Here is a 24,950-nt window from a genome sequence, read left to right as displayed (position 1 = left end):
CAGGTAGTTTTCAAAACATCCAAGGCATTTCTTAGACTGAGAGGCTCTTAGCAGTTCAAATGAGCTTTAAATCAGTGCCCATGTGTTAGGCTAGGAAACCCCACCACTCTGTGATTATGACCATTAAAACCAATGGTATCCTTTGAAGATTTTGTGGCTGTGCAATAGATGTTGGGGTGGTTGCAAAGTGAATTATAATTTTCCTGGAATGGCTCATAAACCACATGGCATATCAGTAAATATGAAACCGGCCAACTCGGTTGTATATTGCTCAATAAATTCCTTGGAGAGCATTGAAGGCATGAAAAATGTCACCTATTACCTCAGAGTCTTAAAACTATCTATATAGGAAGCACAAAATTTCCAACGTTTACTGAAAAGGAAACAATTACTCTTCCTAGTGAAAACAAAAAAAATAGTGATTAAAATGGATGCTACCTTTGCTTTCCCCCAAAAGCCAGAATGTTAGCTTATGAAGATACTAGATTATGATGGAAGATACTAGATTATGATTGATGAATGTGAAGAGGATGAACTAAAGGGCCTTCTTCCTTGGTTACACCTCTGGTCCCTCCACCATTGATTCTCAGACAACAACCCAGGGCCAAGGTAGACCTATAAATCTGCCAATTAAATTAAATCTGCCAATTAAAAAAAAGTGCCAGTTTTCAAAAAAGTGGAAACAGCATTGGTGGGAAGGGCCAAGAATTACTGGCATAGCACCAATAATTTACCCAAGGTAAATAGCACTTTCAGAAGAGATATTGTTCTTGGGAGTTTAACGGGGAGAGGGAAGATTAAATCCCACTTTCCTGCCTGCTGCAGTCCCAAAGAACTGATGCTGGTTGCATTTATTTAAAATCTACACAGCAAATTCGCACTTAACATCATATGCCATTGATTTCCAGCTGGAAGGCTACGGAGAAAGTGTTTAACAATACAGGGCTCTGCTATGGTACTCTAGTTCCTATTGTGTAGTTCACATTTCTGTCGTTGTCCCATTCAACTAGTTGTTGTTGTTGTTGTTGTTATTATTATTATTATTATGGAAGAGAACTCATGCTGTAACACAGGGATGGGAAACTTGTGACCTTTCAAATGTTTTGTTGGAGCCATACATACATCATTTTATTTGTACGCCACCTTTCCATAGCCACAACCATGCCTGAGGCCGCTTACAAAATGCAAAGAATTACACAAACATAACAAAAGTACTAGTTACAGGTAGGTAGCCGTGTTGGTCTGACGTAGTCAAAACAAAATCAATTTTTTTTAAAAAAATCCTTCCAGTAGCACCTTAGAGACCAACTAAGTTTGTCATAGGTATGAGCTTTTGTGTGCATGCACACTTCTTCACATACCCTGAAGAAGTGTGCATGCACACGAAAGTTCATACCTATGACATAACAAATTAGTCATAAGTCATTAATAAAATACCAAAAAGTACACGAGCAAATTGAACAATTTCCACATAAACCATGATTATAGACACAAAAAGATACAAATAAATAGCATCAGTAACAGCAACACACACCCCAACAAAAACCTTTAAACAATACGCCAGCCAAAGTCTGTTAACCAGCCTCAGCTTTTGTAGTCCCAGGTGTAAGTCAGTCAGTCCCAGGTGTAAAAAAGGCCAGCAAGGGATCCTTACTCACCCTGGCAGGTCTTTCCATCCTTTCCTAGAATTCGCCCAACTCCACATTCACAACGGTAGGAGTTCTTGAGGTTCACACAGAACTCGCTACAACCTCCATTATTCCGTTCACATTCATTTTCATCTGTGGGGGAAAACAGGAGCCACAAATCCACAACTTAACAATATGAAACTGGTGGTTAAGATGTGCAATATGCAAGCCAATTTCTCCATTAATGAAACCTGAATCAGGGAATCATTTCCCCCCACCCCTTTAGGTGGCACAGGATGATAATAATAAGGATCACCTTACATGTTGTGAAAAGACAGCCAGGATTCTGAGTCTAAAGAAAAAGCTCTGTTCTCACTTGCATCACACACATGGACATGGCACACAAAAATAAATGGAAGAGTTATATGAACCAGATGTCTGTGCCATCATGTTTGTTTTTTGGGTGAATCTTTTACATGACATAGCACAGCTGGAGTATACTAGGTACTTTGCGTGCAGCTCGAATCTCATTGAATCTGGACTCAGCTACATTAGTCAAAAAACAGTGTTTTGAATGCATTATAAACATGCAACACCAGATGTAGAGGGAATTCTAAGTGATTTTCCATAGCCTTTTTGTTTTATTTTGTTATGAAAATTTAATTTCTGACTTATTTATAGTGGTTTTTTCCTGTGTATAGATCAAGCCCTATATTACATTTTCTGTAGAGTAATATACAGTGATACCTCGGGTTAAGAACTTAATTCGTTCTGGTGGTCCATTCTTAACCTGAAACTGTTCTTAACCTGAGGTACCACTTTAGCTAATGGGGCCTCTCTCTGCTGCCATGCGATTTCTGTTCTTATCCTGAAGCAAAGTTCTTAACCCGAGGTACTATTTCTGGGTTAGCAAAGTCTGTATCCTGAAGCATCTGTAACCCGAGGTACCACTGTAGAGAAATATCTGCTTAATAAATGCTGGAAGTCCCTGTACCCAATTAAACTAATGTTAAAAAAGATGAAGGGGAAATCAAGACAAACCAGACCACTGATTCCTAGATGAAAATATGCTATAGTTTTTCAACTTCCATGAAATTCCAGAGGGCTGAGAAGAGGGAGGTACTCAGCATATTCTTCAAAGTGATTTTCTTTTTCTAGTTAGATAGCTCAACGAAACATTTCCAGGGCATTTTAATTCAATGGGTTTTTTTTGACATCTCATTTGTCAGCTATGTGCATAAAGACTAGGAACTAGGCCAGATTTTATGGGGTGAGTGGTGGAGATATTATTAGGACAAGAGATTCATTAGTACCCTATTATTAGCATTCTATTAATTAGTAATGCTTAAAGGTAAAGGTAAAGGTACCCCTGACCATTAGGTCCAGTCGTGACCGAGGGAGTCGTCATCTCGCATTATTGGCCGAGGGAGCCGGCATATAGCTTCCAGGTCATGTGGCCAGCATGACAAAGCCACTTCTGGCAAACCAGAGCAGCACACGGAAATGCCATTTACCTTCCCGCTGTAGCGGTTCCTATTTATCTACTTGCATTTTGACGTGCTTTCGAACTGCTAAGTTGGCAGGAGCTGGGACCAAGCAACAGGAGCTCACCCCATCATAGGGATTCGAACCGCCGACCTTCTGATCAGCAAGCCCTAGGCTCACATTGAAATCAGTGGGAATTAATTCTGAGTAGGATTGCACAGTTAATCAATGATGAAACCCAGAGAACTTCTATACTTGTCTATCATTGGGTAGAATTCCATTACATATCGGCAAATTCAGGTTGCTCAATTAAAGTTCATTTGGTGTTCTTGCATGACAAATGGGCTTTCCCTTAAAAGGATTTTTTGAGAGAAGGAATGTGATGCAGAAAAATGTAGGATAGCAATTGCTTAACCTCGATGGAAACAAATTAGAGTGAATGCTCAATAAACAGCTGACACCACCCAACCTCCCCACAAACTTTGCATATACAGATCAGGTTGAATGCTCAGTAAAAATCAGAATGACGAATGCTCATCTGAAAGCAACCCCAGGTCTTCAAAAGCTTTTTAAAAGAAGAGCTGCTATTTACCAGAGATCACACTAGTGGGCAGTGTGGCATTAATCCAAACTTTGCAAGCCATAAATGGTTTGAGGATTGCTGCAGTAACTTAAGAAACTTGAAGAAAGGAATTTCAGAAAGAGCTGCTGAGAATTAAGATTCATAGCATATAGCAGGGGAACCGCATGTTGAATTAAAAGCTAAACCAGTTAACTTGATTGAGGAAAGACCTATCAGATGATGGTGCTCAATGCTGTGGGAGCATTGCCAGACCCCAATCCGGCTAGATTCCCCAGGATCCTCAATTAGGAATCAGGGAATGCAGAAGGAAAACTTGAGAATGTGGGAAGGAGGAAGGCAATGGTTTTTGAAATATACCTGAAGTTGTTATTATGCAGAACTCAGGAAACTAATTAGGAATGCGAATAAGCCTCAGAGATCTCAGGCAGAAGAATGTGAGGATTGCATTAATATAGTTTCCCTAATATATGCATTTTAATCCATGTTTATTTGCTGGAGAACTGCCTCACAAAATAAGGAGAAGTTGCCAATTTCAAATTGCAACTGCATTTCAGTTCACAGACTGGTTCATGAAGTGCAAATTAGATATTATTATTATTATGAAACAGGCACTGCTGCTTCTGACAGAGGAGGCAGGTCCAGCTGGGCACTCTTAGGAGCACAGCCTCTTTGGCTTCCACTGCCTGAGGTGGCTGCTTACCTTGCCTCATGAATGGGCCGGCCCTGGTGGCTGCAGGCACATAAGAGACAAGCTGACCCTGAGTGAGAGAGGACTTGAACAGATCAGCAGAGGAAAAGCCTCTAATGAGAGGAGGGTGGGTGCTGGGATTGTGAATATGTATGAGACTAGCTTTACACTAACCTTGAGCTGTTATTTGGTCTTTGCAAGCAAAGCTGCTGCCCTTTGACTGGCTCTAAGCATTTACTGTCTGACACTGAGGTTTTAGCTGCTTCCGCACAGTCTCCAAGATGCCAGGAGAATTAAGCCAGGCACGTAATCATGGCAGCATGGAAACAATGTGCAGCCCTCCTAATTAACCCCCCAAATATTGCCTTCGTCCACTTTTCTCCTCTGCAAGCTGAGATCTCTTCGGGTTTTCCAAGGGTGCAACAACAAACTTAAGTGCAAACAGTTTGTGCTGGCTCAACACCCAGTTTAGTGATTGCACATCCATTGGGTTGGGGCTGCTGCAATCCACTTTTGGTATTTGCTCTGGGCCAGTATGGACCGTATTTGAAAAGCCTGATTCAGGGCTGGAGCACAGCCACACTCTCCACTCCCCATATGGAGACGGCCAATCTGTTTGTGCCCTATGCGCATAGGACTTTACACATTTGGACTGCCCACATGGTACACTGGCTCTATATGGTTAGAGCAGATCCCCTGAATGCCTGTGCCCATGCTGTGCCAGAGAGAGGAAAGGTAGATTACAGTACTGGGAAAGCACTTAGTCCTTAAGAGAGATTGGTTTATTCCAACCTTTGACTATTGAACTGTCCCTATTCTGTATTTTGCACAGGTCTGTTTACAAAGGATTTATGGGGACCCAGGTGGCGCTGTGGTTAAACCACTGAGCCTAGGGCTTGCTGATCAGAAGGTCGGTGGTTCGAATCCCTGTGACGGGGCGAGCTCCCGTTGCTCGGTCCCAGCTCCTGCCCACTAGCAGTTCGAAAGCACGTCAAAATGCAAGTAGATAAATAGGAACCGCTACAGCGGGAAGGTAAACGGCGTTTCCATGTGCTGCTCTGGTTTGCCAGAAGCGGCTTTGTCATGCTGGCCACATGACCTGGAAGCTATACGCCGGCTCCCTCGGCCAATAATGCGAGATGAGTGTGCAACCCCAGTCGGTCACGACTGGACCTAATGGTCAGGGGTCCCTTTACCTTTACCTTTACCTTTAAGTTTCATGATGCAGTGCGTTTTTAACATGTTTTCTTTTTTTTTACTCCTACATTCTTGTTTGTTTCCTAACTTTTTCCTCTCTATTTCTGTAGTGGTTGTTTTCCAGTCCGTTCTCATACACTGATTATTCCTGATGGCTTGTATTTCCACTAGCAAATGGCAAGCATGACTTGTGAAAGGTCCATCCAACACGCTGAAACTGATCGTGAAAGAGCAATGAACAGAATTATGAAGCAGCAGAGAGGGGAAATCCTTCAGCTACTCGCTCATTTCCTCTCTCTCTCTCTCCACTGCCTTGATACTTTCCTTTTGCTTCTTTTGTCTCCTCTTCTGCGTCTTTCCTTACCAAGGCAGGTCTGTCCGTCAGGTCCCAATATTGTTCCTAAAGAGCATGTGCAGTCTCCAGTGTCCAAGCAAGAGCCCCGGCAATCTATCATGTCACAGATGTCGTAGAAGTCTGCAGAATTACAAAGGTGGATTGTTAAGGATACAGGAGTAATTACCCTCCATGTTCACAGTTACATTAATAGGGTGAAAGGCTGAACTAGATGCAACAGTGCTAAGCTTGTATGTCTGAATCAGGCACTACACCAGTAGATATTCGAAGACGGCTACCTTACCTCCTCTGCGTCTCTTCTTATCCAGGCTAAGCATACACAACTCCCTCAACCTTTCCTCATAAGGCTTCATTTACAGATCCTTTATCAACTTGGTCACCCTCTTTGCTCACGTTCCAGCTTGTCAATACCCTTCTTAAATTTTGGTGGATACAATTTTGTAATACATGTTGAAACAAAATATTTCTAATGATACTGTATATTCTGGGTTGTGTTGTTGTTTTGTTTTCAGCAGGGATGATTCCTCAATATCAGTTGAAGCAGTTGGATTTGAAAAGCTCATCCAGCTGAAATTCTCTGACTGGTATGGCTATTAAAAACACTGGTGCCCAAATACTGACCCTCCCTGAGCCATAGCATCTGTATTGATTTGATTCTAGTACAGGCAAAACCCTTAATCTGTGCAACCGCAGTTTGATAAGGTTTTGAGCATAAAAGAAGAAAATCAATACATTTGTCTTCAGGTTTTCCAAGGTGAGGCATTTTTAAAGGTGACATACAGTTTGCATCTTTCGCATTCCTGATTTGCAGGAATCCCAGATAGCTCCAACATTCATTTGCAATAGAAATCCAGTCGTCAGTGCCTCGGGATTCTTTAACAACTCTCAGATTTTATGATTGGAGGCAATGGCTGAGGCCACATTGTATGGCCTTGTGCACTGAATAAATCAAACTGACATGATCACTGTATCAAAGCCAGTCCGTGTGTATTCCACTTTCAAGGTAAGAGCCAGAACAGAAGGCTGAATTTGTCGTCAATGCAATAAAAAATGATTTTTTTATTATCTGGGAGGAAAGGAGTATTTTATTCAGCTTTTAAGAAAATTAACTCCTTTCTTTTAAAGTGTCAGTTTTATTCAGTCAGTTGTATAAGAAATGTGTTCAGTAATAACATCTGTCAATTGAGAACAGTGATCATAGCTGCCAAGTCTCCCGTATTCCCTGGGAAACCCCCATTTTTCCAGCTGTCCCCAGCCGAAAAAGCGGAGTTTTTTGTTTTTTCCCGGTTTATTCTGGCGCGGCGGCCATTTTGGAACAGGGCAGAGCAGCATCAAAAGTAGCTTCTGAGCATGCTCCGCCCAGTTCCAAAATGGCGGCAGCGCTACTTTCGGTCTGCTACTTCCGGTCCAGTCCCTTATTTCTCAGGCTGGAACTTGGCAGCTATGGCAGTGATTCAGATTAGAAAATAGGCCAGGATTTAAAAAGTTACTTTAGGTGCTCTCGGAGCAGGTGCCCTCTGGATGTTGTGAGACTCTTAACTAACCAGTTCCAGCCAGCATAGTCAATGACCAGGGATGATGGGAATTGTAGTCAAGCAACATCCTAAGGAATTCAGGACAGGATATGTGATCCCCTACCATCCAAATTGTAAACTCACAAACCCAGTGAGGTAATAATAATATTAAGGTAGATTTCACTGAGAGCTAGGAAAATAACACAAGGTCACTTATTGAGATTCATGTTGGGCATCAGTTTGGACCTAAGTCTTCTCCAGTTTAAGGGCAAATTGATAGCATGTTGGAGATCCATGATCAGATTTCATAGGAACAGACATCTTCCCAAAACACATAGCAGATTTGTGTCTCAAACGTGCAGCAACTTATACACTTACAAAAAGAGCCAAAACAACAGAGCTGTATAAAGCACACAAGACAACTAAAAGCAAGCAAACTATCTCATGAAGTAATCCAGCAATGCAAAAGCTTTCCTTAAAATGAAGGTCTCTTGGCCACACCTCCAGAAGTTCACAAGGGGATGAAGCCAGCTGCCCTTCTCTAGGAAAGAGATCCAACAAGAGGATGCCACTTCAGAAAGGCCTCTCTAGCCCCACCATAAAAAATGATTGCAATGCACAAGGGGGAATTGTTTTCCAGAAGAAATAAATTACTAAAATAGATTTCTCAGTGATAAACTACCAATGAATAACACAACAGGAAGCTATTAACTAGACTGCCTGGGGATGCAGAGATGAACTGGAAATCCAGCTTTAAATTACTTGAGGAAGGAGGGGGAAGCTTTGTTCTATATGTTTTTATATACGAATGAACACAGCTTTATATGAGAAGTCCCCACAGTGAACTCAACAACTGAATGAAGGGATTTTTCATACATGACAACACAGGTACCCTGGAACTTCATTTAAGTTGTAGGCATTATATTATATGCCCAAGGGGAACCCGTCTTTACAACTAAATAAGTTTTGGGGAGTCACTTACGCCCACAGTAGGCATGGAAGCAGACACTGGGCTTGGCTAACTGGTAGACATAATAGCCTCCTGGGCAGGCCTTGACCTCAACCGTTGTGTTCCACATGCAGCAGTTTCCATTGAAGGTTGCACAGGCCTGCCTCTGGACAATGCCGTCTGACTCCTGAGGGTGGCTACCATTTAGCCATATTGGAGCATGGGTACCACAGTGGTTTTCCGGGATGCAGAAGGTGGGCATGGCATCGCCAGCCATCCCAGTGAAGCGGTACCATTCCCCGTCAACATGGCTGTCACACTCAGGCTGGTCATGAGAGCTGTTGAAGTGGTGTTCGGTGTTCCTCCAAGGTTCATTCAGACTGATGTAGGCAGAGCAAGGATCAAGAGCTGCAACGTGGAAAGAAGAGAGAGCCCTGTGGCGATCAAAAGAACAACATGCCAAGAATCTTTGGGGAAAGACTTGCTTAGCTGCCAAGTATCCCGTTTTTCACAGGAAACCCCCGGATTTTAATCTGTTTCCCGCTGTTCTCCCGAATGGAGAAAAATCCCGGAAATCCCCCTGATTTCCTACCTGCCAGCGAGCCTCCATTTTGGGTGCCGCTCTTCCCATGTGTGGGCACCAGAAATCGGGCAGAGCGGCACCGGAAGTCGCTTCTACACATGCCTGGCGGCCATCTTGGTGGATATAATATCTATCCTCCACACAACAACTCAGACCCAGGACTGACCTTTGATTCAGAGTCACAAACTGTCCTCAACCTCATTGTAAAGCTGATGCCCACAAAACAGGAAGACCTTCTCCGTTGCAGAGCATGTGCACTCCAGCACAGCTTCCCATTTACAAGTTAAAACCCATTAAATTACACATTACAAACAATTCCATAAAAAGAGATGCAATCATCTCTCCCCTTAGATACCCAGCCAATCGCTGTGCTCTGCGGGAGAGAGAACCTCCTGCAGATAACATCTCATCAGGAGGTCCATTCTGTACAATGTAGGAATCGGGCCTTTATCAGGAGAGCACCCCCCCCTTCAAAACTCCCTCCTGTTAAACATCTTTTGTTTTAAACATCCTTTTGGTGCCTGCTGAAGGCCTCTCTTTTTCAACAAGCCTTTTGTTCCAGTCTGTGTCTATGTTGCAATTGGGTTTTTATGTATAAAATTGCTGTAATTGTTTTTGTAGGATTTTGTTGTTGTTAAATCATTTTAAGATACTTTAATGTCACACATTCCCCCCCTCCCTTCCTTAGCAAACCATTAAAACCAACATCATTGATCTTGGTTAAAATTTAGTAGGGGTTCTGAGGGCTGCATAAAATGATCTCACGTACTGGATCTAGCCATTAGATTTATTTACCATTTAAGGAGTGGGACGCCCCACCAAACTTTTTTAATTCTCTCCCAATGTCTGCTCTTGGGTTGATGTAGTTTCTGGCTCTGCTTGGGGAGAGGGTGTTGAGAAGCAATGAAGCAACCTAGGACCCTGCAGATTTGCAGCTATTGCCAGCAGACACCCCTGCTGAAATCACCCATGGCGGCGGAAAGTTCCTAGGGAGGAATCCCAGCAGTGGGCCTGCTTTTCCAATGGCACCTGAGATGGCTTTCCAGGGACCACAGTATTTCATCCTAAACTTTTTAATCAAATGATACCTTTGGGTACCAAAGGCTACTCTTGTGACCTGGGACTATTTTCCAGCAAAGCAATATTATCCCCTACCCCACCCGCCACTATATTTAAATTTTAAAACTTATCATATTTTACAAAGGGGGCTTTATAGTGCTGGCCCACAATGCTGTTAAATTGCACTTAGAAATTGTTTTGCATGGGAGGCTGTCTTCTCTGTCACCTTTCCTTGCCCTGGCATATACATTGGGCCCTTCCTCTTCATTCTCTGGCTTGCCTCCTGCCAGTAAGAAGAGATTAAAATAGGTCTTCCAGCTTCCGTTTCTTTGTGCCTGTGCTTTCTGCTAGGCAGAATGGTGCTCTCCTTGACAATGGTTCACAAGAGTGGCTTTGATCTCCCCAGTTCAGGGAGAACACTTGACTCAGGCTGCCATCGGGCGCAATGACTTGCAATTCTTCCCCACCTTGCAAACCAATTTTTTACATACTTTCCGTTCCCTAGTATTTAAAGGTCTTCATAGACCTTAAAGACCAGCCCTGGTCCTTGATGTTAATGATTTGCTTAGAGTTTGATACACACACACACACACACACAGCAAAATTGATATCCAAAACATGATCAAATATATACAAAAAAAAACCTGCAATGAAAACTGCAATAACTAAAACAGAATACAGCAGCACCAATCCTTTTATAGCCAAGGAAAGGTCTTGCATATAGGAATGCTTTCAGCTAGCGGTGGAAAGAATATAATGTGGTGACTTGGTGGATCTCAGTAGGCATGGAAGCCTAGAGCAGTGTTTCTCAACCAGTATGCCTCCAGATGTTTTGGGACTACAACTCCCATCATCCCTAGCTAGCAAGACCAGTGGTCAGGAATGATGGGAGTTGTAGTCCCAAAACATCTGGAGGCACACTGGTTGAGAAACACTGGCCTAGAGAGTGTGGATGCCACCACAGAAAAGGACCTCCTGTATGTTCCAAGCAACCTCCTTCTCCCTCTGATCTGTAGGTCTGGAAAGGACCTCATGGGAGGCTAGTTTCTTAGGTATGCAGGGCCCAGATGTTTCAAAGGTGATAAACAGTACAAACCTGAGAGCTAACCACAAACAGTCAGCACAGAATAGGTATGACAACAGTGGCACTACTTTCCTTGTGACCCGTCCTTCTTCATAAATGCACCACAGTTCTGTACCAAGTAAAGCTGATGAACTACCTTCAAAAGTGGGTTCTTTCCATGCCCTCCATCTCTGCTTGTATCTCCTGTTGCAATAAAGTTCTCCTAACTGGATGATGGTGAGATATCTCATTTAAGCACCATCTATTTATTGATCATGCACAAGTGCTGTTGCCTGCAGTGGGAGCTTTGTGTATGTACAAAGGGCATCTGAGTCAACCTCTTCCTAAGAAGCAGGATTTCATAGAGATTTAAAGTGGAAGCCTCCAGAGAGCAGAATGTAATAAAAATATTCATTTCACTTTTCATCAGGCCTGTATTTAATCTTCCCCCAGCAGCTTCTGCAGTGAAAGTTTGCAGCTTAAATCTTTGCATATATTTAACACCTGATTAAGCACTAGTTAACCATGACTGGTCAGGTCCACCATTAAAGCAGGATTTATGCTAATATTTTTCTGACTAAGGCAAATCCATTACTTTTCACTATCCTCACTCTTAAAAAAAGGCAATTGTTCTGACTAGGCACACAGCAAAACTGAACAAATCGAGTTTTCCTACCTTTTGATGCTTTATTTCCCACTGGGATTCTCCTGCTACTGTTGCATTATTTAACCCAAATTTTAGGAATTCTGCAATGTCTGTAGCACCATTTGAAAATAAGAATATGCATTTTAACCTAATGAGAAAACAACTTGGAGACAGACGAACTGTGATTGCTGACTGTTTACTCTTGCTTCACTTGTTATAGATATTGCAGCGGCTGCAATTCACACTCATAAGAATTAATGGACACGTTAGGCAGGAGAATCCACAATTGATCTCCTGGCTTAAAAAAAAATCCACCTTGAAATTCAGCTCTGTGGATGTATTTCTCTGTGTCTGTGCTTATGACATTTTCTTAATCAAAGTCAACATCCACACATCCACAGGTGTTCTTGCCCCATGGTGGGAAAATACACAAAGCAATCATATAGCTAACATTGCACCATGGTTTGAATGTTATGCTCTGAGTGGGTCCAAGAATGGGGTGTTGGTACCTGATTGAAATTTACCTCCTACCACTTAAATTTCTCAACATCACTACCACATTTGAAGTTATGCCTTAGAACCCAAATTAAGAATTTGGTGTCCCAGACATACCTGCGATTCAAAGTCCACCACTGAGCAGATTCTGTCTTAGTGGTGAATGGGAGCGTGATCATCTCTTCTACAGATGCTGAGAAAGTGGGTGACATCCAAGGAGGTTGGCCAACTTGAATAATTTGCTGGCTCAGTGAAACTGTTCGTCTTCTCTATCCTTAAGCCCCCAATTCCCAAGATCAGATTTGTGAGGAAGCGGCACGAGGAGAGGAAGGAGAATCCCTCAAAGCTGTTTAGATTTGGAGGGGTGTGTGAAAAAGAATTGTATTTCATTTTCTTTCTCATAAGCAGAATACATTTCATCTTAGGGCTTTTGTAGACCTTTGGGAAAGGTGTAGGATATGGTTTAGGGGGCTTTGGTTCTCCCTTGCATGAAACAGAGAAGCAACTTAGAATCCAAGGCAGTAACTACGGTATCTCATTTTTAACCCACCCTTCGGACAGGGTACATCAAATATAAAAACCAAACTACAATATAATCATTCTGATCAAAAGCATGTAAAGTCAACTAGTACTGTATAGCCTCTATAAAAAAAGATATCTAGGATTTCGGTTTAGGTGCCTGTGAGAGTTACAGGGCAAACATAATATCTGGGGGAAGGCTCACATTTTCCCACCGGTAAGAAATTCAGGGCATAGAGTGTTAGAGGAAATGCAAGATCCTTTTGCAATTGAAATGCAATGCTAACTCTGGAGTATGTCCACTACAGGTCAGTTTGGCTGGGAAAAGACCTAAAAGGAGGGCAAAGTCACTGCAAGAACACTGACTGCCAAAGTGTTTAATAAATGGCTTTGCGTCTACTTACCCACTGTGTTCTCCTGCAAGGGCTGTGCTTTAGCATGGAGGTACAAGGACAAAATGAGAAACAGGAACATCCCCCCTCTGACCAAGGCCATGTGCTCTGTCAAAATAATCCCTTTTAAGCACGCAACGTGGGTTCACCTGTACACTCTCTCTCTCTCTCTCTCTCTCTCTCTCTCTCTCTCTCTCTCTCTCTCTCTCTCTCTCTCTCCTTGACACACCAAATGGGTTCTGGAGTCCTGATGCAAGCTCACATGAAGAGAGTGTCTGTTAAGGGTACTGGAGGTTTTATCAGAGGAAGAGGCTGTAAGGAATGCAGAGCCCAACTGCAGCCTTGACCTGCCCCATAGCAGCTCTGCTTTCAGAGACAAAGAGGGTTATCCCCCCCCCCATGCAAATACATTCATTTTGTTTCCAAGCCCATCCTCTGATTGTTTTCTTGTCCAAGTGCCCTAAAGTGACACACCTGCTATCTTATCTGGAAAGACCACTGAGGAAGGGAGACCCAGGCATCCTGTGGAGATGTGGGAAGAAAGAAAGATGGCTCCTAGCTATTATCTCCGTCTTATTTATTTTTTTCTGTTTCCTGTCATGAAGAAAGGACAACCAAAGAGTCTTAATCAGAGGAAATAGGAGAGCAAGGGACTATGAGACTTCAACCCCTACCCCTGTCTGACAAAATAGAACAAAACATGCCTTCAGACCATACCCTGAGACCAACGTACCACTGAGGGAGGGTTGCTGGATGCCATACCAAGGTCCCTTGCCCACCTTCAGGGCTGAACAGCTGGGAGAGGCACCCACACTTTCACGGATGAAAGGAGAGACACCCTTGGGCCCTTGTTGACACAGCTGTTTTCTCAGCCTCTACACTTCCAGCTAGGGAGGCGGGTGGTGCTGTGGGTTAAACCACTGAGCCTAGGGCGTGCCGATCAGAAGGTCAGCGGTTCGAATCCCCGCGATGGGGTGAGCTCCCGTTGCTCGGTCCCAGCTCCTGCCAACCTAGCGGTTCGAAAGCACGTCAAAGTGCAAGTAGATATATAGGTACCGCTACAGCGGGAAGGTAAATGGCGTTTCTGTGTGCTGCTCTGGTTCGCCAGAAGCGGCTTTGTCATGCTGGCCACATGACCTGGAAGCTGTACGCCGGCTCCCTCGGCCAATAATGCGAGATGAGCGCCGTAACCCCAGAGTCGGTCCCGACTGGACCCAATGGTCAGGGGTCCCTTTACCTTTACCTTTACACTTCCAGCTATTAACTCAGTGCTGTGTATTCTTCTCCATTTGCTGTTATAAATTTATGAAGCAGGGGTAGCAGGTGTTCATAAACAGCATAATACGTTGTTTAATTGAAAGATTGTTTCATTAATTTTTTACCTCAAAATGAATTTTATTATTATTTATTCTATATGTAGCAGCAGCAAATGAAGCATCTTCAGCAACGTTTACTTGTTCAGCCACACTGGGGAAAGAACAGTCTGCCTATTTTATGGAGTACACTAAGGGCAAATCAAAATGTTACTCGTGGCTCTCGTTCTAATGTCTTCTCCATTTAGCAAAAGTGGTGTGAGAAGGAAGGTCAAAGTTCTTACGGCACAACCATTCGAAAGCATCCTTGGTCTCTAATGATTGTGTGCAGAAAGAACTTCAGCGTCCAGCTCCCAAAACATAAAACTCCCATTGAAAGGGCACCGGTACAGGTGTACAGCCAGCCAAGGGAAGTTACTACGTGTTGTTGGAGGCTGATATATTCTTCATTTTAGGATCAAATAAAATAAAAAAATGACAACTTTCAGCTGAATTTCTGATCTGAAGCACGCACACACATAACATGTTATTTCTCTTCACTGCCTGCCTCAGCTCATGCTTGATGGCTGGTATTATTCATTTTGACTAGTTGTATCTCTGTAGTTACTGCAGGGTAGTTGATCAATGAGAAACCCTTAGAATAAGAGGGGTCAGCAGCCTCTCGTTTGCCCAATCTCGAAGACAAAAATTGTGCAAAAGCGTTGCCCTCCATCACCCGCTGACGGTGAGATTCCTAGCCTCCAGAGATTTTTCTGCCAGATTTAAGGATTGGCTTTCAATGACTTGCTTCAGAATAAGCACAAATGTACTTCTGCCAAGAGCTCTTCTATCACGCCTCCTTGCATCTGGCCAGTGCCTCAAACTGTCCTTGGATCCAGTTTATTCATTTATATCCTGTTGGTTCAAGATAGGCAACAGCACATTAAAACATACATAAAACAGAACACTAAAAACAACCAGTTTCGCAGTGCCTCTCCGGAGACGCACAACCATTTTCTGGCATCCATCTTAATTGTCGTGATTTGCTGCATCTACACAGCCAATTGAAGGAACTTTGCCAGCCTTGTTTTCGCTACCCCGTTTTGCATAAACAACGTGAAGTTTTCACTTTCTGTAATCTTCCACAGTGGTTCAGGAGAGGGAAATGAGAGAAACAGCACTTTGCTGCAGCTCTATTTCAGGCCACCAAGAACCAGCCACATGTGGCAAGGCCTTGCCGACAGTCAAGTGAAGGTTACATATTCCAGATAAGTTTGGACATGCTTCTAAGATGGATTGCTCAGGGTCAAGGAGCTAGGTAGACCTTATTTTGGTAAACAAGTTCCACCGGGAATTTATGATCTCATATTCTATCCAGGCAAAAGTTAAAAATATATGCGAATAAAACCACCTGCTTTTAACTGAAACAGTACTAAAACCAAAGAAGGATACAAGGAAAAAATAAACCAAAGCAAAAGAGTGCCGAGGCAGCAAAGCAGAAACATGGATAAAATAAGGGAAACCATTAGCAGATAAGTTATGGAATTGGGAAATAAACTCAACTCTCTTAACAATCTCACCTCAATGCCCCATCCTTACACTTTACACTACTGGATATATTCATACCCTCCAACATTTCTCCGATGGAAATAGGGACATCCCATTCCATAATGATAATTTTACTATTTATACCCCACACATCTTACTGGGTTGCCCCAGCCATTCTTGGCAGCTTCCAACATATAAAAACAACAATAAAACAAACATTTTTAAAAAAACATTTAAAACATATAAAAAACTTCCCTCTACAGGATGGCCTTCAGATGGCTCAGAGGTAGGATACCTCCCTCCGACAATAGGCACATCCTAAAGGAAAGTGGGACATTCCAGAAACCGGGATGCCTTCTCCAAATCAGGGACATCCCTGGAAAATAGGGACACTTGGAGGGTCTGGATACATCACAGTTTTACCTCTAACATTTTAGCCTTTAACTTTCTGTGGTCTTCTAGAAGTGGGTGGGGTGTTTTAAATGTATCCCCCCCATCAATTGGATTTAATGCTGTTTGTTTGTTTGTTTGGTTGGTTGGTTGCTTTGAGCTGCCTTCTCAGGGCCGGCCCTAAGGCAAGGCTGGGTGGCGCAATGCGCCAGGGCGCCGGGCTGCTAGGGGGCGCCGCGCTGCTGTGCCCGCAGCAGCCACGTGGCAGAGGCCAGATGCAGCACCTCCCCACATCAGCTTGCTGCCCTCACCCGCCTCCGCCATAGCGAGCGGCGCCCGGAGCCTCCATCCCATCGGAGTGCTGCCTGCCTGGAGGGGCCCTCAGGGCATGGCGGCAGGAGCTGCCAAGGCGCCAAGGCCCACCATGACATGCACGCGCTTCGCCAAACCCTTGCAGCGCGTGAGGGCTGCCAGGAGGCGGCCGGCTGCTGACGGCAAGCCCCGGAACCTCCGCCTCTTCCCAGCTATAAAAAGGTGAAACGGTGTGTGTGTGTGTGTGTGTGCACGCGCCGGAGGGATCTTTGAATGTGTGGGGGGGCGCCGGAGGGATTTTTGAACCACGGCGCCAGATATCCTTGAGACGGCCCTGTGCCTTGGGCAAGATAAAGTGATTGGTATTATTTATTAAATAATACTAATATTATGGGATGTACCCATCAGTAGGCTGCCCACAAAGAGATAGCATGAGAGGCAAAAGGAATGATGAAGAAAGGGATTTATGCAGGTCAAAGTAGTGCAGCCTTTCAACAAGGCTTTTTTTGGCTGGAACTCACCAGAACTCAGTTCCAGCACCTCTCAGGTGGGCGCCATTGCCATTATAAGAGAACAAGGGAGGCATTCATTATGAGTTCTGGCACCTCTTTTTCTAAAGGAATAGCACTGCCTATCAAGCACAAGAGGAGCAACCAATAGAGAGGAGGCTGCAAAACTTATTTCTTGCAGATGGCTGTACTTGGGGAAAGGAGAAGGGATTCCTTGGTATTTATTGAAAGTTTACTTTTTGTCACAACCACAGAGCAAAAGAAGGAAAGGTGGACAGGAAGCTATCATTGCAACAGAACTTTAAACACCCTGAGATGGAATATTTGCCTGAATATTAATCATTCACAAATGTATTAGATCGATGCAGCATAATAATAACAAATCCTGGAATCAGGTATTTTCAGATTACAGCCATGAAACGAAACATCTTGCTGATTTTAATTGTAGGCAAGCAGCCAAGTCGGGGAAAAGATTGCTGGAGATGGGAAAACGGCCACATTGACACATTTGTGTACATACCTCTCTGCACGTAATCTCACCAAAAGTTCTCACTGAGGTGGAAATCTGTGTTTCGGCTGGAACACTTAACAGGGAATAGTTCTCGTGTAACAGAATGCTACTACATACATAAATGCATATAATAAATATGTCAGTTTAAGACTGGAGTCAAGGTTCTCACATGTTGGCTCATGACAGTGCTAGGAAACTGGAAGCCAAGTCCTTAGCAGTGGTCCATGATCGGTAATGTGCAATTTCATAAACTGGGCTTGCCTACACCTTAGTCACACACCCACAAATTTCCTTGTCCTTTTAAGCCCAAATCCCAATGGGGAGGGTGGGACAAAGTGAAGACACCTCTCACTATCCTGGTCTTGTATTGCATTATGAAGCACTTAGCCTATAATGCTAAAGGAATCTTCCTGTGAGCTGAGCAATGCTGGTTTGTCGTTTATACCTCTAGCCAGCATGATAGGTTTTACACTGGGAGATGGGGGTCTCCTTAGATGTAACAGTGGCCATTTTCCCTAGCATTATTGTGCTTGATGGTGCTAATTGTAACATAAGGGGAAGGAGGGGAATGCCTGCGTTTGCACAACTGTTGAACAATTGCCTTGTAGGGGGGTCATGCTGCACCTCAACTATCTGGCTATTGCTGCCCTGCAACCTTTTCCATATGAAAGCCCCTGGATGGGAGAGAATTCTGGAGCACCCAAGAAAGTATTAAAATGTGGGTCTGAGACAGCACACTCTGCACTTCTCTGCCAGATCCCTCACAGTTTACTCAGAGAGTAGCACCAGCTTCTGGCTCTCCGGCTCTCCCTGGAATCAGAGCAGGCTTGTGCCTCTCTTATCCCATTCTATTGCCCTGTAGCATGAACCAAACAACCTAGGCACATGGGTGATTACCAGAATCCTAAATTAATGTCAGACCCCAGCAGCCAAATTATATGATGTTTTATTGAGAACAAAAAAAAAAGGAAGAGGACAAATGGACAAAACGGACTGAAAATAAAAGGAGCTGGCCAATACTAACCTAGTTAGTTACAAACCTGTGTCTGGTCTCCTCATGAGTAACACAGCAAAGGTGGTCAGTTGCAGGTTTTTCTGATGGTCCATGAAGATGGATCCTATGTAATGTAAAGGGCAAAAGGCAGCCCAGTTTTTAAGGACTTTCTCATCAACAATGGATTGAGGGACAGCTGGTGGTTTTAAATATCAAAGCACAGGCCTCATTTGGCCAGTTGCGGAGACTGTAGACACCCCCTGGGGTAGGTGAAGGTGGTTTTTGCTGATGTAAAACCCCACTGCATTTTTGTTCATCTTCCTGCTTGACAGAACCCATCCTGGGTTTGTAGATTTAGGAATTGGGGCTGGAAACAGGTGCCTGGGCGCTCTGGCAAAATGGAGGGGAAGAGAGCAAGGCTTTTCTTCACAACAACAATGAAAAATATCAAAGTAACTTTTGAAAACAATTCACTTGCTTCACAGATTTTAAAAGAGGCAACAACAAAAGGTATCTTGGTAATGTGGAGGTAGGTCATATACTGGTTTTGAGCAGGTTGTGGCTGCTTCTTCATTTATTTTTCAGTGCATTTGTGGGCCAGTGCTTTTTCCTTCCTCTAAAAGACACTTACAGGGAAGATAAAGTTAAACAATTGAACTTGCAAATCTTAGCTCACACATCCTTTGTCGCAGAGAGGTGTTGGGAGTGTGTAATTTGAAGCAAAGATGTGTTATGGAAGAAGACAGTGCTTAACCTGATTGCTTCCTTGTCTATTTTATCCCCCTAAAGCATCTCAGGTTCCTAAACAACTCCAGATGTCTAGCACGGTGGAAATCTCAACAGTGTAGGTAATAAACAAATGTTTTTCACTTGTTTTGCATTTGTCATTGCAACACGACAGGCAAGGGTTTTCCTGACATTCAATCGTATTGTAGTCATTTGCAGGCAGATTGGTACTGTGGGAGACACTTACTTGACCTCTTGGCCGTTGAGTTGGCTGGTGCTTCCTGGGAGGAGCAAGGCAAGGTCAGTGTGGTGCAAATGCATCAGCCAACCTGGTGCTCCGTCTGCACCAGCCACCACCCTCCTTCCCTCTCCTGGTAAGCAGCACCTACATCCCACCACACCATCTGCTTATGACCATAGAGCTGTACAGAGGCCTCCTCTGAGATCAGCAGGCATAAGGAAGGTGCAAGGAAGGGAACAAGTCCCCGCTTCCACTGTGAGCCACAACCTCCATCATCTCTTAACGGTTGTGATTCCTGCATTGCAAAGGTTTGACTATATGAGACCATTGAGGTCCCTTCCAACTCTTACAATTCTATGGCTCTAAGGCCAACAACAACTGGAGAGCAACAGCTTCCTCACCTATGGGTTTAGTCAAGCTTCTGTATCTCAAGTTTATGGTCAAAGCTATATTGCAGGGCATTCTCCTCTACTGCCATTCCAGGGCAAGAATGATATCTATCAGTTGAGGAAATGTCTGCCTGTTACAATAGAGATTACACTGCATACGGGAAATTGTGTGCTTATGTGATTATCACTGGCACACAGGTTGTCATAGAATCATAGAGTTGGAAGAGACCACAAGGGCCATCCAGTCCAACCCCCTGCCGAGCAGGAAACACCATCAAAGCATTCTTGACATATGCCTGTCAAGCCTCTGCGTAAAGACCTCCAAAGGAGGAGACTCCACCACACTCCTTGGTAGCAAATTCCACTGCCGAACAGCTCTTGCTGTCAGGATGTTCTTCCTAATGTTTAGGTGGAATCTTCTTTCTTGTAGTTTGAATCCATTGTTCCGTGTCCGCTTCTCTGGAGCAGCAGAAAACAACTTTTCTCCCTCCTCTATATGACATCCTTTCATATATTTGAACATGGCTATCATATCACCCCTTAACCTTCTCTTCTCCAGGCTAAACATACCCAGCTCCCTAAGCCGTTGCTCATAAGGCATCGTTTCCAGGCCTTTGACCATTTTGGTTGCCCTCTTCTGGACACGTTCCAGCTTGTCAGTATCCTTCTTGAACTGTGGTGCCCAGAACTGGACACAGTACTCCAGGTGAGGTCTGACCAGAGCGGAATACAGTGGTACTATTACTTCCCTTGATCTAGATGCTATATTCCTATTGGTGCAGCCCAGAATTGCATTGGCTTTTTTAGCTGCTGCATCACACTGTTGACTCATGTCAATTTTGTGGTCTACCAAGACTCCTAGATCCTTTTCACATTTACTGCTCTCAAGCCAGGTGTCACCCATCCCGTATTTGTGTCTTTCTTTTTTTGCCCAAGTGTAGTACTTTACATTTCTCCTTGTTAAAATTCATCTTGTTTGTCAACTCCATGTACATAAGAAGTACATTTGCTGAGAATGTACCGCCACATACTGTGATCTACTGGATGCATGTTGTTTCCCACACAGAACTACGATCCCTGTATGATTTTTGTAAAGCATGAGACATCTTGGTTTGGGGTTATCCATAAATGAAAGAGGCCCAAACAGGTTGCCAGCCAAAAGTTAGCAAACACTGATTCGCTCCTTTCAACTGGGAAGAAATCAGTTTCAACACAACAGTTCAAAAACTGAATAGTTATTTATTGTTCCAGAAGTACATTGCTCTTTTATACATATTTAATAAATGATACAGGATTTTACACATGTTCAGTATTTTACTTTATTTTTAAGGACTTTTTCTCCATGCCCCTCCCTCGCCCCAAACACACATAAAATGTTCCTCTAAGGACTGCTCATCTTCTTCCCTTTTTAAAATGCTGCATACAAAGAGGATAAAACAGGTTTGTTTTTTGTTTTTGTTTTGCTTTTAAAAAAAACCCAACAAAAATCAAAAATAAAAAATGTAATTGAGAACAGAAAGACAAAGGTGGGGGGAGAGAGAGAGAGAGAAAGAAAAAACACCTTGGAACATGCATCGATTCAGTCCAACATGCCATCGAGTGAGAGGAGGCAGCAACGGTCCCGTCTGCATTTCCACATCTGCAAGGCACCTGGCGTCTGGTTTATATTTATTTTGTACACTTTAAAACATGGTTTCTCCAGAAAGTGGGAGCCTCTCGCCTTGACACAGTGAGAAGTAGTGAACTGAAAGGAAACACTCGGCCTTTCTTGCGAATTAAGCTTAGAGCCCTTCTGCAACTTCCATCCTGTCTCCCACAGTTTTTATCACAGGATGATAAGAAAAGGCTGATTCCACTCCATGCAGGATGCAAGATCCGCTGGGGGGGGGGGGGAGAGAACCGCCCAGTTGGTTTGCAAGAAGTGGAGGGTGATGGAGTGCCATTTCCTCAACTTTTAAAAATAATAACAGCAATAATAAAAAGGAGTTTGCAATCCTAGGCACCGGGGCGTTCTTTTTAAAGCTACCAAAGAAAAAGAGGGCTTGTGAATCAATGTGGAACTCTGTGGTCTTCTGCTCCAGGCCTTTGACAAAGTCTCCAGACCAGGCGACTCCAGACCAGACACATCATTCACTCTGCTATGCAAACATCACATTTAATTATACCTGTCCTAATGTTTTTTTCTGTAAAGAGTCATGGTTTTGTTGAGTCAAGTACCCAATATGATATATATTTAAACCAACCTTTGTGATTTGATTAATCCAGGTCGCTACGAGATTCTGGGGTGGAAAGAGTAGGGGGGAGACTTTCCTCCCTTAAGACTGAATATGAAAAATTCTCTCATGCAATATCACCATTTATATCTAGAAGTACATCCAGGGCAGTGGGACATGTTCAAGTTTAAGAATGTAGTAAGTCATTCAAAGTGTCAATTATCAAACGTTCAGGGCAAGGGTTATTCTGCTTGTGATATCGATAAAACTGATTATAGTGATGTAATCATCCCATAAAGGACAAAGTCTGCTTCATTTTCTTTTAAAGTAAAAAGCAGTTTCACATGAAGGTTACAAAAAAGACACACTAGGTCCAATGTTCATGTAGGGCCAATTGGATCAGCAATTTCCCTTCTTCTTCACTTTTTTGATGCACTGTTATTATTTATTATTGGTATTTTGAAAGAGGAGAAGTCTTTTAAAAAGCTTAGCAGTCTGCTGGTGCATCATCAAGAGGCAGACACTGCAAAGCCAGAAAAAATATGCCCCCCATACATTCTGTTTATGAAATGCCGACTTGCTTATATATATTTTCATCCAGGAAGAAAGAACGTTTAAATGTGACAGTATTTGTCAAGCCCTTTGAAAAGACTTAACATCCCACAATGCCCGATCTTCTCGTTCAACACACTGACCCCCTCCCCAGCCATGGTCCTTGTTCTGCTTTGAATGATTTAAAAAGCCCTCCACCCTCGCAAGACCTCCCAGCTTCCACCAGCAATGCTTTAATTAAAGAGGCGAGAGCTATGAACCGTTTTGCCAAGTCTGCCAGGGTTCAGAGGACCTGTGCTGGTCAGTCTTTATCGCTGATTTGTCGGACAGGCAAATGCACCTGCAAGGGGTCTCGAAGCCTCTTAAGATCCAATTCTGCCTGAAAATTAAGGGGGGGGGGAAAGCCATAAGAACCACATTTCGCCACAATGTGCTGAAATACACCCCTCCAGATGTTGCTGGATGACAAGTCCCATCAGTTGCAGCCAGTTGTCAGGGATGATGATGATGGGGGTTACAGGTTAACAACTCCTGCTGTAAGGTAATGTGATCTCTTTATTCTTGAGGCTATAACTCATAGAAATTTTATGAAAAATAAGTACAGTAGATGATACCATCTGAACCAACATCATTCAGCCTGGACACTGAGGTCCAGCTCCAGCTCCAAGGGCCTTCTGGTGGTTCCCTCACTGCGAGAAGTGAGGTTACAGGGAACCAGGCAGAGGGCCTTCTCAGTAGTGGCGCTTGCCCTGTGGAATGCCCTCCCATCAGATGTCAAGGAAATAAACAACTTTCTGACTTTTAGAAGACATCTGAAGGCAGCCCTGTTTAGGGAAGTTTTTAATGTTTGATGCTTTAGCGTGTTTTTAATATTCATTTGGGAGCCACCCAGAGTGACTGGGGAAACCCAGCCAGATGGGTGGGATATAAATAAATTATTATTATTATTACAGTAGCACAATGTTTTTATGATTATTTACATATATCCAATTGAAATACCCAGCCCTAATTAAGTGCAATAATCCCCCTCCAAGTAGGTTGAACACTTATCCCCAAAGACTTAGCAATTTCAGTTGCAGCAACTGCGAAGTCAGTAACTTCCAAAGTGGCAGAAAAAATGGATTATCCCTCTCCTAGAGATCACATCCACCTCCCACCAGATAATGCTTATTTCCTGTACACAACGAACAACACAGCATTCTATAGAATCCAAGATTAATGTCAGGGGCAGAAAGAACAGCATTCCTAAATGTAAGAAGGCTTGCCAAGTCTGTTTAAAAAAAAATGCTGGCAAGCCTGACACTAATAGGGTCAAGGTATTAGATGTGCAGCGGTGGTGTTAAGAGGAAGAGCCCTCTATTGGGCCAATTCTAAAGTTCGTTGGAATTATAGACCATGGTAGAGGTGGTTTTACTGACTAGACTGGGAAAATGATGGACAGCTGGCAACTCTAAATATCAGATACAATCCTAGTGGCAGCCGCTGACTATTTCCTCATCCCTACTCTTGTTCTCTTCTTCTATACACATCAGTGAGCCACCCAAACTCACCATCTGCAGGTAATTTGTATAGCCATAAATCATGGATAGGTTAGGTCAGGCACCCCCAAACTTCAGCCCTCCAGATGTTTTGGACTACAATTCCCATCTTCCCTGACCACTGGTCCTGTTAGCTAGGGATCATGGGAGTTGTAGGCCAAAACATCTGGAGGACCGTAGTTTGGGGGTGCCTGGGTTAGGTCATATTCCATGGGTACTTCACATGGCTATTAGTCACTCAGCTATCCCATGACATTGCACATGTTGGATTCTCAGCTGAGGCATGCTGGGTGCATGAAACTGCCACCACGCGCATTCACATACAGCAGGCAAAAGGTTTAAGGTTTGGTAGCAACTACTCATAATCATCCACCAGGAAGAAGAGAGATTTGATGTGTGCAATCATTTAATGTGGCACCCAACAGACATTTACTCTTTTAACCCCTGCAAGACAACAGCTAGGACTTCCATTTCCCCAGCTGCACTGTTGCAGGTTCAAATCAGCCATTTTAACTTAGGGCAGGATCCACCTAACCAGCACTTTCAGCAGAAGCCTTGAGAGCATAGACTTCCACTTGT

The 24,950-nt window shown here is 43.6% G+C and overlaps 2 protein-coding genes across 3 annotated transcripts in view; both read right to left on the bottom strand.

Moving 5' to 3' along the window:
• The window catches only part of OIT3 (oncoprotein induced transcript 3), a 32,534-nt gene extending 19,108 nt beyond the window's left edge, over positions 1 to 13,426 (bottom strand). The window contains exons 1-4 of the mRNA XM_035138054.3: positions 13,169 to 13,426; positions 8,433 to 8,807; positions 5,946 to 6,056; positions 1,659 to 1,781 (exon numbers count right to left, since the gene is read on the bottom strand). Coding sequence (XP_034993945.2) covers positions 1,659 to 1,781; positions 5,946 to 6,056; positions 8,433 to 8,807; positions 13,169 to 13,259 — 700 coding nt within the window. The 5' untranslated portion in view covers positions 13,260 to 13,426. The remainder of the gene's footprint in view (positions 1 to 1,658; positions 1,782 to 5,945; positions 6,057 to 8,432; positions 8,808 to 13,168) is intronic.
• A 7,861-nt stretch (positions 13,427 to 21,287) lies between these two features.
• The window catches only part of MCU (mitochondrial calcium uniporter), an 86,756-nt gene continuing 83,093 nt past the window's right edge, over positions 21,288 to 24,950 (bottom strand). The window contains exon 8 of one of the 2 annotated variants that reach the window (XM_035137413.3): positions 21,288 to 23,212. In XM_035137413.3, coding sequence (XP_034993304.3) covers positions 23,135 to 23,212 — 78 coding nt within the window. In that variant the 3' untranslated portion in view covers positions 21,288 to 23,134. The remainder of the gene's footprint in view (positions 23,213 to 24,950) is intronic. The other variant, XM_035137412.3, reaches the window with a different exon arrangement.

This window comes from Zootoca vivipara, chromosome 5 (assembly GCF_965207765.1).
Source record: "Zootoca vivipara chromosome 5, rZooViv2.hap1.1, whole genome shotgun sequence".
In the NCBI taxonomy this organism is placed as follows: domain Eukaryota; kingdom Metazoa; phylum Chordata; class Lepidosauria; order Squamata; family Lacertidae; genus Zootoca; species Zootoca vivipara.
Note: the sequence above shows the minus strand (reverse complement) of the source record. Positions and strands in the feature narration are given on the sequence as shown.